Genomic DNA, 15,177 nt, shown 5'->3' on the forward strand with positions numbered 1-15,177 from the left:
CCTACTTGCGATCTCTGTCTGTCAAATAAATAAATAAAGTCTTTAAAAAATAAATCTGCTTGTGTTCTAGGTTGAGAGACATTCCTTTATGGAGCTTTGTTTATCATTTTGGGGGGGGGTCAGACTGCACCTCTCAACGGTGACATCAGAGGATTGCACAGTGGGAAACAGTGCTCACTGACCAGATTCACAAGCAAGCAAACAACAGCACTGGGGGTCTGGAATCAGTATTCAGAATTACGATACTACATTACTGAAAATGTCTCGCTTTTGACAAAAAATCATGATCCCAGCCAACAAAGAGGAAAATGCCATCTATCTTCTGGAGAGAAGGCAGGCTTTCAGAGGGCCCAGATGTTGGACTTAGCAGGCAGAGACTCCAGAACAATTAAGAATATGTTCAAAGACCAAGGGAAAACTGTGATGATAGAATTTAAGGAACGTATATTGGCAATGTCTCTTCAAATATAGACTTTCAGTAAAGAAACGATAGAATAGAACTGGGCAGAAATTCTGGAGCTGGGAAGTGTTACGACCAGAATGAAGAATTCACGAGACATGTGGAGCAGCAGATTTGAGCCGGCCTAGGAGAAAGTTCAGACCTGAGAAAAAGCAACAGAAATGATGCAATCTTCAGCCAGAGAGAAAAAAGAAGGAAGACAAATAGGACCTAATGAGGAGCGCCCCCCTGACACGCAACAGGGTCCCAGAAGGAGAAGAGAGACAGGAAGGAGCAGACGGATATTCAAAGAAAGAATGGCAAATCCCACATTGGATTAAAAAAACAATCTATACATTCAGACAGTCAGGGACCTCCACGTGGGATGGATGGCAGGCGAGGCCCCCCAGACCATGGTCAAGGGACGAAGGACAAAGCCACAGAGCACCTTGAGAGCAGAGGAGCCCACACACGACCCTTCACAGACACACAGGGGAACCCCCACGAGGTCGATGGTTGGCTTCTCCCCAGACTCGGTGGCGGTCAGAGGGCAGGGGCATGACAGACTTAAGGCACTGAAAGGAAAACTTGTAACCAAGGGTCTTGCATCCAGTAAACTATCTTACAAAACTAAAGACGAAAAAAATCAATGGAGTAACCGCCCTGAAAATGTGTTGCTAGGCCTGTCTTCCAGAAACACAGCAGTTGTTGGGCGGGAAGCAGGTCACACTGGGTGGTAAGCTGCACCCACCAAAGACCCCCAGCAAACACCAGTGTGTCTGCAATTCCACAATCACGTGGTTGTATCTGTCTCCAGACTGACTTAAAAAGCCATTTCACAAAACAACATGTAGATAGTGTCTTGCTGGGCCTCTAACAACCGGCAATGTAACTCATTTCCCCATAATGGCACAAGGGAAGTAGATGAGCTCAAAACTCCCTCCGGATCGACTCCTGAGAACTCTAGTAAACTACGTGGAGACCAGCACTGTCTTAGGATATTCCTGATTTTACAGGGAACACAGAAACACTTGGAGAAAGCCTGAACTTTGGAGTCAGGAAATTGGGTTGAGTCTTTGTCCTGCGCAACTTTTAGCACTTTGAACTTGGATGAGAGACTCACTCCTTTGAGACTCTCGTTTTAATTTATCAAATGCAGTTCTGGCGGAATACTATGCGGCCTACTGTCCTGCTTAGCCTTTTGAAGTGTCCTAGAGCGAGCTGGTGGAGGGGCAGAGCTTGCAGACTCGCAAGGGTGAGGGAGTGTCCCATCCGTACCGGGACCTGCAGCCCAGCCGCGGAGACCCTCCCCAGGCCAGCTGCCAAGCGTCCTGCCCCAGTTGCCACCCAGGGGCGTCCTTCCTGATTTCCCCCCAGTCACCTCCCCGAGGCAGAAACGAATCTTTCCTTGCAGTCCTGTGGCCTTTCATCAGCGCATCTGTAGTCTCACTTGTCCCATTCCTCCTGTGGTGATCTGTTTTCACAAAGTACCTTCTCCTGTAGACTGGGTTTGCTGGAGGGAGGGAAGGATGCGTGTCCTTCGTGTCTGTGCTGTCTCAGTAGACAGGAGCACGGCCGGCTACCAAGGCACGGCATTAGCGTCAAGCTCCCGGAAGCACTTGCCTGTTCATAAAGTGCTGCTTTAAAAACATTGGCTCCGGCATTAAAGCAAAAGCAAAAACAAAACAAAATGCGCTGGCTCCCACATATTCCACCTTTATCCAGAGTCCTTGCAAGCCATGGACTTGTCCTCTAGCTTGGACACTGGAGGAGGGAGACGGGGTGGGGGGGGGGTGATGCTGTAAAACCCTTAGAGGCAGGACTGCCCCAGTCGCATAAGCAGAAAGATGCTAACGCGCCAGGTTTCTTACTTTTGAGGCACTGAGTTCGGGATGGTCTCTTCCCTCTTTCCTCCATATTACTTTGGTTTCCAGATTTCTACACGGAGGATACGCAGTTCTAGGGTTAAGGAGCTTCGGTTCAAAGGCTCCTCTTTGCGTCTCGATAAGCGAGGGATACTTCCCCCCCCATGGCATTTTTTGTTTGGATTTAAAAAAAAAAAAAAAAAAAGAAAGAGAGAAAGAAAAGAAAAAAGTGTTTTACATTTTTAGCACCACGAGGCCGGAGGGCTGGCGTTAGCCCACCAGCCTGCATTGGAATTAAATTCAGAGAAATCACAGTGGAAGGGACTCCAGGCAGCGAGTGTGCCGCTCCCCACCCCCATCCCTGCAGGGCCCCCTCCCCCAACCCCCTGGCTGCGCGCCCCCCCCCTGCTCCTGCGCTGCCACTGATTGGCCAGCAGGCCCCGGACCTGGCCAATTGCTCTGGGTCGGTTGCCATGGCGACAAGGCACGCTAACAAGGCAGGTGTGGGAGGCAGGCTGGCGGGCTGGCCGCTGGCCGGAGGGCAGGATGGCGCAGAACCTGTACGGTCCGGGAGTGCGAATGGGCAACTGGAACGAGGACATCTACCTGGAAGAGGTAGGCAGGTGCAGCTGGCCCCGCCGCCCACTCCTCAGGGACCTCCCCGCCCCACCCACCCCCAGTCCTTCTGCCCCCTGGGCCTCCTTCTCACCCAGCAGACGCCAAGTAGCCTAACAACCCACCCGGAGTCTGAAAGCCCCAGGAAGTTCACCTGCTGTCCCACACCCCCAGGTCTCACACCTGCTCCTTCTGCAGGTCCCTGGGTCTCCAAACTCGGTGCCCATCTCAGCCCCACAAGTTCCCTCCTAGGCGTCCGGTGGTGTCCCTTATCCTGACCTTACACTCAGACAAGGCCCTGAGCCATCAGGCATCCATCGAGCTGGTGGGGGAGGGTTTGGTGGCTGCGGTGGTGGACAGCCAGGGGAGACCTCCACTGCGGACACACGGCCTCCAAATGTTGTTCATGATTGTCTCTGGATGGGGTAATTGAGGGTGAGGCTGTTTTTGTTTGTTTGTTTTTTTGGTGTGTGTCATTTTTTCAAGCCTTCTACAAAGAAGTAAGAATATTAAAGCCAAAACAATTTCCACCATTCCCGTTAGGCTCACCTTTCTTTTTCTCAGATTCTGCTTTTTCAGCTCCACATGCTTCTGACCTAGAAGCTACCGGGGTCTGTAAATTGAGGACCATTGTTGACCTTTGGGGTTTTTTTCATTTTCTCTTTCACCAGGAGCGCATGAAGGACTTCTTGGAGAAGAGAGAAAAGGGACAGCTTCTCATACAGAGAAATAGGAGACTCAAAGAGAATCTTTTGAGACCGGTAATTTTAAATCTGAGCGCCGTCCTCAAAATTATATCGAATTAAGTGTGAGTGTGTGTTAAGCAAGCAAACGTTCCATAAATGAATTATCGTCTGGAAGATACCATTGTCCCCCTTCTAGAGCTGAAAACCACGATGTTTATAACCCCCTAAGATTTTAGAAACGTAGGAGAAATCTGCTGTTAATTTCATTTACCCGCATTTTCCAGGATCAGTACAGGAATCTGTAAAACGCCCCTTACTTGGTGCTCAGGACATTCCCAGTGAGTCTGAATCAGTTAAGAAGAGTGGGGTCAGCGCATGATTTTTCATCAGCTTTCTGACTCCGTTTGGGATTTGGGGGGGGACCTTGGCAAAGTGGGAGGGGGTGGGCCGCGGGAAAAGGAAGAGAATGAAGGACTTGAGGGCGTGTGAGTTATCACAAGGTCCCCGAGGGATGTGCCCCCTCCTGGGACAGGTTCTCGACGGTGGAGGGGGGAAGGGGCATCTGGCAGGGGTCTCTGCACTGGCTGTTGAGGACACACCAGGGTTGTCTGAAAAACAATTTAAATTGTAGATGCAGCTTTCCATCACGGAGGACGGGTACCTTCGCTGTGGCTACAAAGTGATGCTTGTGAATCCAGATTACCCTGAGACGGACGCTGATTTGGTTTTGGGCGGGGACCTGAGCCTCTGCATGGCTCTGGATGAAATTAAATCGCCCCCGAGTGACCAGTTAGAGGTGCCCTGTGGGCTGAGCGCAGCAAAAACCAAGATCCCCGTTGGCAGAAACACTTTCATCATTTTGAGGTACAGACACTTGAATTTTCAGCTCATGGTTATCATAAATGTGTTTTCACTTCCAGCTTCAGGAAGCCCTGGGAGGGCTTGTTGCCTGGAGGTGAAGGGGTTAGGACGCTCTCTGTGCTTCTTGTCCTGCTGCCTCCCCCCGGGGGTTACTGTTGGTGGCCTTCACATGCCCTTCTTAAACATCAGGACAACTGCTCATTTGTGTTCCCTTATAAATGCTTCATTCAAAAGTATTGGATCTAGGAAACTAAAATCGCGTTCTGCCTACAAACTGGGTTTTCCTAATAACATCTCAGGATGCTCTTTGGAGCTCATTGGAGTGTCTCTCAATGTCGCTATTTTTAGGACAGAAATAGTCCAGTGCAAGGTGGCACTATGCGGGATTTGTTACTTTGTAATTATTCGCTAAAACTGTAGCTGAGATCTTGAAATCGGCAATTAAATCCTTAAAGATACATAGTAACAACAAAAAAGGATTGCTTTTACTTTAATTGAACAATGATAGCAATGTTTTGATGACAAGAGTACAGCCAGTCCTTTAGGTCTTAATTTTTTTTTTTTTTTTAAAGATTTTATTTTTTTGTCAGAGAGAGCACAAGCAGCGGGGAGGCAGAGGGAGAGGCAGGCTTCCCGCCGAGCAGGGAGCCTGATGTGGGACTCATCCACGATTCCCGGATCATGACCTGAGCCGAAGCTGGTGGTTTGCTGACTGGCGCCCAGGCGCCCCTCCTTTGAGTGTTTGCTTTAGAGTTCCTTTGAACACTGAGAAGTTCTGTCAAGAGAACTAAAAATGGACCACAGCTTCTGTGTCCTGGAGCATTGGGAGGGAAGACTGTGTTAAGTGTGTAAGCCCTCCCTGGCCAGGAGGGCTCTTTATCCAGATGCCCACGTCCCTGGCCACAATCCCTCAGTGGAAGACAGCACGCCATGCTCACACGGACGGACACTCTGCACACTGGCCACGGCGGGAGCAGGGGTGGGGCAGGGGGACAGGGACAGGATATCAGCCAGATTTGAAGGCCCAGAGAAATGACCATTTTGTAAATGTTTAGCTACCAAATCAGCTAATGTGTGTGAAATACATTATCAAGAAAATTGATTTTTTTAGAAGATTTTATTTATTTATTTGACAGAGATCACAAGTAGGCAGAGAGGCAGGCAGAGAGAGAGGAGGAAGCAGGCTCCCCGCCGAGCAGGGAGCCTGATGCGGGGCTCGATCCCAGGACCCCAGGATCATGATCCGAGCCAAAGGCAGAGGCTTAACGACTGAGCCACCCAGGTGCCCTGAATGTAGAAAAATTCTAATAGAGAATTGACATGATGCTTATTTTTCCCTGACAGTGCAGACAGAACTGCCATGGGCCAGGTCCTTACATATGGACAGAACTTCTGCCTCGCGACGACGGGCGGATTTGAAGACAGAATGGTGAGTCCTCACGGTGCATGGCGTGTGGAGCCAGAGGATGGTTTCTGTGCGGCTCACGGTCACCTGTAGAGACAGATAGAGGACTCTGTAGGTGTGGGCTTTGCCTCTGGCTTCTGGAACCTCCGCCCGCGGCTCTTGTGCCATTTCTTGCCTTCTAGCTTTCCGAAGGACAGAAACAGACCCTTAGGCGCTACGGAGTAAGGGAGAAAAAGCTTTTTGCAATGCAGTTGACATCAAGCATAGCTTTCTGCCACCTCCACCCCTAAGTTAATGGTTGGATTAACTAATCGTCGTCTGATAACTGTCAGTGTCACTAAGGCTAGCGAGGTGTGTCGCCTGATAACTATTTTTGTTTTTTTTAACTTGATCTTTCTCTTTCCCTTGGAGATTAGGAGGGTAACAGAACTAGATAAATCTGGGTCTAACTCGAGCTGAGATGTCTCTTTACTGAGTGGGACCTCAGATAAGTCATTTAACTTTTTCGAGCCTTTCTCATTTATAAAATGGGGATTAGTAAACCTTACTACATACCATACACCAATACACACACTCTTAATCATCCAAATAGGTCTTTGAACTAGGGACTGTTTTACCCCATTTTACTGATGGGGAAACTGAGGCATGAAGTCAGGTGATCTTGTTCCAAGCCATTCAGGGGTCCAGTGGCAATAGGGGTACCACTTAACCATTTCTTGCTGAATCAAAGCTTCCATAATGGTATGAGGTAACGTTATTTATTACCTTGTGTGATGCTAAGAAAAATCAGCGCTGCCAGTTAAACCCCTACACACCTTAGATGGTAAGCCGCAGCCTGAATTAAGAAAAAAATGTAGAAATTAGAGAAAATACCATATTGTTGAAGGGGGGGGTAAATCACCCTTGTCTTATCCAGAGGTTAACGTTACTAACGCTATTTTCTTTTACACTTTGTTCTCTCAGAATGGATTTAAAATACAGAGAGGGGCGCATGGGTGGCTCAGTGGGTTTAAGCCTCTGCCTTCAGCTCAGGTCATGACGATCCCAGGGTCCTGGGATCGAGCCCCGCATCGGGCTCTCTGCTCAGCAGGAAGCCTGCTTCCTCCTCTCTCTCTGCCTGCCTCTCTGCCTACTTGTGATCTCTGTCTGTCAAATAAATAAAATCTTAAAAAAAAATAAAATACAGAGAAAGTTACAAGCCCCACAAGAAGTAGAGGCACCGTTTCTGGTTTCTCTCTCTCTCTTCCTCGACCTTCCTTCCCTTACTCTCTCCCCCAACGCTGTCCTCGACTGTCCCATCTTCTTTGTCTCCTGTAAATCCTTCGTCCTGGGTCCGTGTACTGACCTGTGTTCGGTACCTGCTCTTCCGTAGGTTATAACATTTTGTCATTTTCTTGGTCATGTTCCCTCCCATTTGCTTCTTGGATTTTGTTATATTTATTTATTTATTTATTTATTTATTTATTTTGGCTATGTGGCTTTGAAGTCGGAGTGGTTCTAACATATTTTTGAGTAACGTGTATCCGTGGTTTCCATCTCAATCCCTTCCATTGCTCAGAGCCCCATAAAGTCTGCTCTAGAAATACCATGAAAAGACAAACTTGTATCGACTTCTCAGTGGCTGAAGCTTCACGTTTGTTCCTGTTTGTTGTTTATCTGCCTGAGGTTTATTTTGGTGCAGGTACTGTGGAGACCTGCAATTTCCCCTAAACGACTAATAAGCTGCATTTGTGTTGTTTCTTGGACGATGACTCCTTTCCTCTCTGACAGCAGATCTCCGCGGAGCATCACTCTACAGCCCGTGTGCTGTCTCTGAGCTTCCCGTTCTAACCCTTTCAACCCAAATTGTGTCTTTTTATTCTAGAATTACGCTTTACAGTATAATGTGTATTTTGACGGCACGTTGGGTCAGTTTTCTCTCATTACACTTTTTTGAATTATATTAGGAATTAGTTAACCTCTCGGTTACATGTAATTATTTCTGCAAGTCCCTCTCCCTGCGGGGGGGGGGTGTGATAAAAAAATCACGTGGCATTTTTTTTTTAAAAGATTTTATTTATTTATTTGACAGACAGAGATCACAAGTAGGCAGGGAGGCAGGCAGAGAGAGAGGAGGAAGCAGGCTCCCCACTGAGCAGAGAGCCCGATGCGGGGCTCCATCCCAGGACCCTGAGATCATGACCTGAGCCGAAGGCAGAGGCTTAACCCACTGAGCCACCAGGCGCCCCTCACATGGCATTTTATTGGCACTGGAAAATTCCATAAATTCACATATTTGATGCTTCATAACATTTCTTTTTCTGAGAGATCTTCCCATTTATTCATTTATTCTTTCTTATCTCTCCGTGAAATTCTGTGGTTTTTCTTCCTGGGGATTCGATGCTGATCCCGCTGAGGTTGTCCTCCCGGTATCTTCTGCTATGGATGGCCCTTATGGGGGGCCCTAAGTTAGTTGCAAGAAAAATGTAAGAAAGCCATCGCTGTTGAGACTCCCTGCTGGTGAAAGCCTCACTCTGTTCTCTCTCATGGTTTTCCGGTCAATTCTCTTAGGACGTTCAGGTCCATGGTGCTCTCATTCTCAAGGGATGGTGGTTCAGTCTCTTCTCAAATTCTCTTATTTCTGTTCCTTGTCTGTGAATTAGCAAGTACTTCCGGGGCATTCGTTAAAAAAAATCAGGTAATGCCGCCCTTCTAGAGTCGTGCCTGGCTCACTATTATTTCTCTTCACATTAACACAACGGAGTTTGTGGTCTGAGGTGGACAGTCTTTGCCATTGGAAGGGCAGGTTTTCAGTTGCCCTGGATTTCCCCGATCACTGAGAACCCGAGTGTGTCTTGGGCCTGTCTCTCTTCCCTGTCCACATCCTGCTCATGGTCATGGCCATGGCTCTCCCTTCCTAGTGCTCTTGGGCCTGTCTTTTCGTCCCCAGTGCCAGGACCTTGGTCCACGCTGGATCCCTCTAGTCTGTCCTGACCTCAGACCATAGGAGACACACGCTGCCAGGTCGATGCTCTAGGAGCTCGGGTCTGGTTAGCACTGCCGTCCACGGTGGCATCTAAGGTCCTCTGTGATATGTCCCCACCCTCCCTGTCCACATGCGGCCAGCCCCTTGGGTGCCCAGCCCCACACTGCCTCCCCCTCAGAGCCTCTCCTGAGCCCCTGGGTAAGTGTGTGTCCTCGCTGGTGCCTGCCGGCAGCCCCTCCCACTCCTGCTGGCCTGTCCAACCTCCCTGGGGTCTACAGGTGCTTCCGGGCCTGTCCTCCATCCCTGTCTGGCTCGCCAGGAACGGCCTCGAAGAGAGTAACTCACTTCTGCCTTCCCCGCAGCGAGCGCCTCGTGGCCCAGCTTTGCCCATGAGAACCCACCGAAAGAGGCAGAAACAGCCTCCAGGTTCGGGGTGAAGCTCAATCACTAAAGAACTAAGCAGTAGTTTACGTTTCCGGCTTTTCTGCAGGTTGGGGTGCTTCTGGGCCCGGTTACAGGGGCCCGAGAGCTGTTGGAGTAAGTCCCCCGCGGGGACGTCAGCTCCAGAGAGCCGTCCTCAGGGGCCCACGGTGAATGTCGGCGGTGATGGTGTCGGTTGTGAGGCACTTCCCTTCATGCGGCAACTCTGTGCAACGCTGTTTCTAAGAAGCAAAACCGGGGTTCTGGCCTGAGCCCTGGGAAGGAGGAGGGGGAGCAGGGCCCGGATGAGGAGGAGAGAGAGCGGGTTTGGCACCCAGAGGAAGGCAAAGCAGTGGAGGTGCTGGGGGTGTAGCCTCAGCCTCCTGCGATGATGTCTCTAAGTGGAGAAACCCGAGTGTTCTCACACCGCCCACAAGAAGGGGCTTTCCAGAACTGCGCTGGACCACACCTGACACCCCGCTGGTCGGTGGTTCACCGCCCCCAGCTTCTCTAGCCGTGTGACGTAGCTCACCCCTGCATTGCCATTTTCAGCTGTATTTATCCAGTGACCACAGGACCCTGCTGAGGTCGTCGAAGAGGTCTTGGCTTCAGGAGGTGTATCTGACCGATGAGGCCTCCTACCTGAACTGCTGGCAGGCCGCCTTCCTGGACCCCCAGTTCCGCCTGGAGTACGAAGGCTCCCCCGTGCCGGTGAGTGCGGCCGGGCTCTAGGGAGCTTCCCTGGAAGCCGGCTCTGCTCGTGATGCCATCGGGAAGCAGGGGTATTTCTGTGCTGCTGTCTCAGCACGCTTTAGCTGTGGGAGGGAGGCTGGGCCAGGCTCCTGCTGTATCAGCTGGGAAGGGCGGCTGTGGGGAGACCTGCATCTTGGACAGGGCGCACGGTTCGTCTGTGTTCGGGTGGGACGCTCCTTGGTTGCAGGGTGGCCCGATCTGACGTGGGCATTTCTGATGCTGTGTAAGTCCCACGGGAGCGGCGGGGGCTTCCTCACGGTCGTTAGCTTCCAGAAGCCAGGAGTTTGAAATAATATGTATTTTTTTTTCCTGATTATAAACAGAATATATGCTCGCTGAAGGAAAATCAGCAAAGCAAAGCAAATAAAATGAAAATAACCAGTAATTCCACCACCTTCCAGAGAGGCCCGCTAGCGTTTATCATCTCTGTCTTTTTCCGTGCATGTCTCTTTATTTTATTTAATTTGAATTTTTTTTTTTTTTAACGAAATAGGACATCAGTGACATCCTTATCTTCTCCACTTAGAAACACTGCTGGTTATGTCTCATGTTGTGAGAGATTTCCAGTGTGGCTCTCAGGGATTCTAGGATGTTCCGTCCCCTGTGCACCTGCAACGGTGTATGAAATCCGTCCATTAAAGTCTGGTTTCTAGGTTATTTCCATCTCTCTATTTCACTGAACTACATTTAAGTGAATATATAGTATATTTTCAACTTTTTGTCTTTAGGAATTGGAGGTTTTAGTTCATAATGCAAATAACACACTCTCTTCATCTTTAAAGGCAAATGCAAAAATTATCCTCAATCACTCCCAAACGAACCGGGGGCTGGCAGCCCACAGACACCTGTTCTTAAGGTATGTGTACGTGCTGCTCAGTTCAGCTAAATGCCACGGATAGGGGCACAAAGACACTCGACTGATGTGTTTATATTTCTGTATTTATTTTGGAGGGGGAGGGCAGAGGGAGAGGGAGAGAGACTCTCAAGCAGACTCCCCGCCCAGCTCAGTGCCCTACATGAGCCTCGATCTCACAACCCTGAGACCATGACCTGAGCCTAAATCAAGAGTCAGACGCTCAACTGACTGAGCCACCCAGGCACCCCAAGCAGCTTGAGTCAGTGTGGCCACACACACGAGTGCTTTGATGATGAAGTGTTGTCACAAAGGATTCAAAGGTGTGGCAAATCCTGCCCGAGCCTTGGTGTCCCACAGGTCCTTGCCCGACGAGATGACTATAGCTGTGGTGGGACCCAGTGCCCCTCATCACTGTGCAGGCAGGGGCAAGGTCCGGCACACACGTATCCCAGAGCCCACCGTCCCTGAGCCCGAGTCCGCTGGACCTGGGGCTGGGACGGGGGCGGACAGAGTTACTCACCCAGAGCCACTGCTCTGTTTCCAACCGGGGTCTGTTCTCTCCCGAACCCAGCGGCCGTTTCGGAAAGGAAGTGGAAGTGGCCGCTCACACACACTTGGATTTGCACCGAGTTGAGAAGCCGAAAAACCACTGGATGCTGGTGACTGGGAACCCCCGAAGAGACTCGTCCACCATGCTGGATGTGCCCAAGCCACCGGCGGAGGACGCCCGAGCCCCGGATCAGGACTCCCAAGCCCCGGGACAGGGCGCGGACCCCGGGGGGCAGTGACCCCGAGCGCGCGTGCTCAAAAACACCTGGCTTAGCCAGGTCGTGCCCCAAGCTCTCTTTAAGCCGGGCATCGATGTCCCTGAACCCGAGGTCAAAGCAAAGGCTATATGAAGATTATTGATTTTGTGGTGGGGCCTGGGACACAGGAAACACTGGCTCCAGGAAAGAGCTCCTAAGTGGTATTTGAAGGTGACAGAGGACTTTCCTTTGTCGAGTCTAAATTCCTGGAGAACTTGAGCTGCTGTTCAGCAGCAGCTTGGACAAGGAGCCCGAGTGTGGGACAAAGCTGTCAGAACCACGCAGGGTGTTGTCACCCGTCCTCCCCACCCCCACTAGACGGCGACCAAGAAATCAGCACCATGTAGCTGTGAGCTGTGGCCTGACCTTGGACCTAACCGTCTTCCCCCTTGTGTGTTTGTTTCTACCTCTCACTTGGCGGGGGTGGGGGTTCGGGACTTGCCCTGGACAGGTCACTCTACCGACTAATGATTTTGAAAGCGCAAAGACTCTTTACTCTTTGAAACGGGCACACGAGCCGTGGCACCCGTGTGATCTGAAAGTTCCTGACAAAATAAACACCATCCCCTTCCACGAACCTGCTTGTCCGTTCGTTCTTTGTGGAGTCCCCGTGCCGGATCAGGTAAGGTCTCATGGCGGGATGCGGAGTCTCTGGCCCGCAGGTAGATGGGTCCGGCTGTCCCGCCGTAAGTACACCAGGGGACAGATAGGCAGTCATAGGCGGTGGAGGTGTGGTTTCAACAGACGCTGCTTCCAGCCGGTGACCTCTTTCGGGAGTCACTTCCCAGGGTGGGACTTTAGAAAGTTCCGCCGCCCCAGCTCGCCTCTCGAGATTTTCATTTCAGTGCCTCGGTGCGGAAGTCACAATATTTTTAAAATCGCACTGTTTTATTTCCAAGTACAGACTGGGCTGAGCGCCGCTGGACCGGCGAGCTCAGTTAGGCTCACCTGCGTGTGCCCGGAGGGCGAGAGCGGGCCGGGAGCAGGTCGGCGGGGCTCCATCCGGGGAAAGGAGTTCTCCACATTTCAAGCTTTCCGAGAGCAACTGGGCCAGTTTTGCATGTTCTGGAAGTTCTGTGGCGTTCGTGCTGCTACCGTGAAAGGTGCCCACGGGCGGCTTCCAGTCAACATCAGGGCTCACGTTCCCGCCACGAGCCGTGGGGTTTTAGTGCCCAAACTGACCACCAAGTTTGGGTGACTGCAGTTACCATCTGTAACGGCTGAGTGCGACAGCAGACCACGGTCGTTGGAATGCAGAGACGTTAAACTACGGCACCTCAGTGTGGACGGAGGACACCCAGCTGCTGGGGGCCCAACACGACTGGCTTCACCTTGCGCGGTCACATCGGACTGCCGCCTGGGCTCTGTCGCACACATTACAAACTACCAACCTCCTCACTGAACATCACGCTTCTCCGGGTTAGACCAGACACTGTCCATCGCCGTGTCGCTGACTGACAGGACGCGCAGCTGAATGTGTCCAGTCCTCCTCCAGAGGGAGCAGCAGGGGGGCACGATCAGGTCGTCAGCTCAAGGTCGAGGCTCCTCCTTACCAGGTGGGGCAGGAGCCCGTCAGGTGGTTTAGACCTTCCTCTGCACCAGGGTAGACGACCCAGGGCTCTCTGGTGGTCGGCGCAGATAATTCTCTCTTGCGGGGGTGGGGGGCTGTCCCGCCCACTATGAGACGTTTGACGGTACCTGAGGCTTCTACCCGCTGGACGACGACCGTGGCATCCCAGCTCTTGCATATCTGGAAATGTCTCCAGACATGGCTACATGTCCCTTGGGGGCACAACTTTGGACACTACTGCCCTCCATCTTCTAGGTTCATTTCCATCTACAGAAGATGCGATAAAAGGCTCTTTCTTCTATTTATATATTTTTTCTACAGAGGACACACTATGTGCTTTCAAGGTAACTTCCAGGCACAAGAATAACCTGTTTCTAGCGTCGGATCTGGGCTCCGGTGGAGACCTAGAATTTTGTGCAGAGTGGCCCCCTGGACAAGGTTGGTCTGGAGGGGGTTACAGCGCCCAGAAGGCGCAGAGCATCTCCATAGTGGCGTCCAGCACGGGCGACACCCAGCACGGCCCAGAGAGACGTGAAAAGAGAAGCTTAGAACTTCTATGGGTATCACCATTTTATCCTTTAAACTGCATCAGTGTGTGTTTTCTACTGTTCAAAACGTTAGTTTTTTAAATGCACACAGTTTAATGGGCCTGAGTAAAACTGATGAATGTAGCTCGGGGTGTGTGTGTGTGTGTGTGTGTGTGTGTTAGTTCGTACTCAGAACTCACGGTGAGGGGTTTACTGTGGCAGTCGTGGGGGGCTGTGCACTGTGCTTGGTTTCCATACAGAAACTGTCCCAGAGTCGGCTGGTGATGTTGCATGGCTTTGCCCCGAGTTGAGGTCTGCAGGGCCCCAGAGGGCACCAGCTCACCTGAATGAGGTCTGTGCATTGTGCCCCGAGTGTCCATTCTCTTGCGGTGGGGGGGAGGGGTGGACACTGTGGGGACTGAGACCAAGACCCTGCAGGGAGGGTGAGGAGGGGGAGACTGTGCGGGGAGATGACCCACGCCCAGGGACTGGATGACCCTGGAACAGGAACATGGAGAAGAACCTTCCAGGCACGATTGGGGGTGGGGGGACATTCCGTGACCCTGAAGTGTGGCCTTTGGAGCTGTGCCTAGAAGCAGGGACTTAGTGAGAGGCCGGTAGCTGTGGGCTGTGTGTGCAGCTGGTGTTCACCTGGGGCCCAGTGAGCACACCCTGCAGGTGTGTCTGCACTGCTTGCAAACCGCCTATGACCCAAGTCCCAGAGGTGCCCTGCAGGGACCCCCGCCTTCATGATGGCCCAGCCACTGAAGAGTTAACATCTGGCCCCTTAAGGGTCCTTCGGGACAGGTGGCTGGAGTCTGTTTGGTTTGGGTGGTGCCCAGTGACGTTCAGGACAAACTGGCAGGCTGTGCAGTGTTCTGAATATCGCTGTTGGCTGTGTGTAACAAATTACTGGATTCGAATTTATCTCGAGGGTGATGGTCAGCCTCCGGAAGAGCTTGAGGAGGGAACCGGCACGATTCACTTTAGAGGGATTCTTATGGAAGCAGCAGGGATGTAGAGGCATCCCGGAGCAGAGATGAGGCTCCGGGCTAAGTGTCGGACGCACAGAGGGAGAGACATCTGGGGTGCGGAGGGCGGAGATGGCGCTGCACCTCGGTAGAGTAAGGACAAGAGAGGACGAGAAGGTGGACCCCAGGTCTGGAGAGGTGCCCGTCCTGGAGAGTCAGGACACGGGGGGCTGAGCGGCTGTGCTGGGAGGTGAGGCGGCACCTGGGGATGTCTGGCCCGGAGTGGAAGCTACGTCCGTGGACATGGCGGCATCCCAGTTCCGGCTTCTCCCGGGGCCCAGGGTGGCCGTGGGTGGGATGGTGGCCCCACTGAACCCGAGCTACGTGCTCGGCGGCAAATACAGCTTCAGGACTGGTGGTGCCTTTAACTCCCCAGCA

At 51.7% G+C, this 15,177-nt stretch overlaps 1 protein-coding gene across 1 annotated transcript; it reads left to right on the forward strand.

Annotated features, from left to right (window-relative positions):
- The first annotated feature begins 2,787 nt into the window (after nt 1-2,787).
- CFAP161 (cilia and flagella associated protein 161) lies at nt 2,788-12,248 on the forward strand. Its single transcript, XM_004763637.3, has 7 exons — nt 2,788-2,919; nt 3,591-3,680; nt 4,237-4,469; nt 5,811-5,895; nt 9,809-9,967; nt 10,792-10,865; nt 11,437-12,248. Exons 1-7 carry the CDS (start codon nt 2,851-2,853, stop codon nt 11,651-11,653), a joined length of 927 nt encoding a protein of 308 aa, XP_004763694.2. The 5' UTR covers nt 2,788-2,850; the 3' UTR covers nt 11,654-12,248.
- The last annotated feature ends 2,929 nt before the right edge of the window (nt 12,249-15,177 follow it).

Source organism: Mustela putorius, unplaced genomic scaffold (assembly GCF_011764305.1).
Source record: "Mustela putorius furo isolate JIRA1106 unplaced genomic scaffold, ASM1176430v1.1 tig00003875_pilon_pilon_pilon, whole genome shotgun sequence".
Lineage (NCBI taxonomy): Eukaryota > Metazoa > Chordata > Mammalia > Carnivora > Mustelidae > Mustela > Mustela putorius.

What these genes read in the sequence shown, in the direction of transcription:
- CFAP161 (XM_004763637.3), top strand. Translation starts at nt 2,851, where the DNA reads ATGGCGCAGAACCTGTACGGTCCGGGAGTGCGAATGGGCAACTGGAAC. An exon ending in AACACTTTCATCATTTTGAG is followed by an intron (nt 4,470 to 5,810) that starts GTACAGACACTT and finishes TTTCCCTGACAG; the next exon opens with TGCAGACAGAACTGCCATGG. An exon ending in CACAGACACCTGTTCTTAAG is followed by an intron (nt 10,866 to 11,436) that starts GTATGTGTACGT and finishes TCCCGAACCCAG; the next exon opens with CGGCCGTTTCGGAAAGGAAG.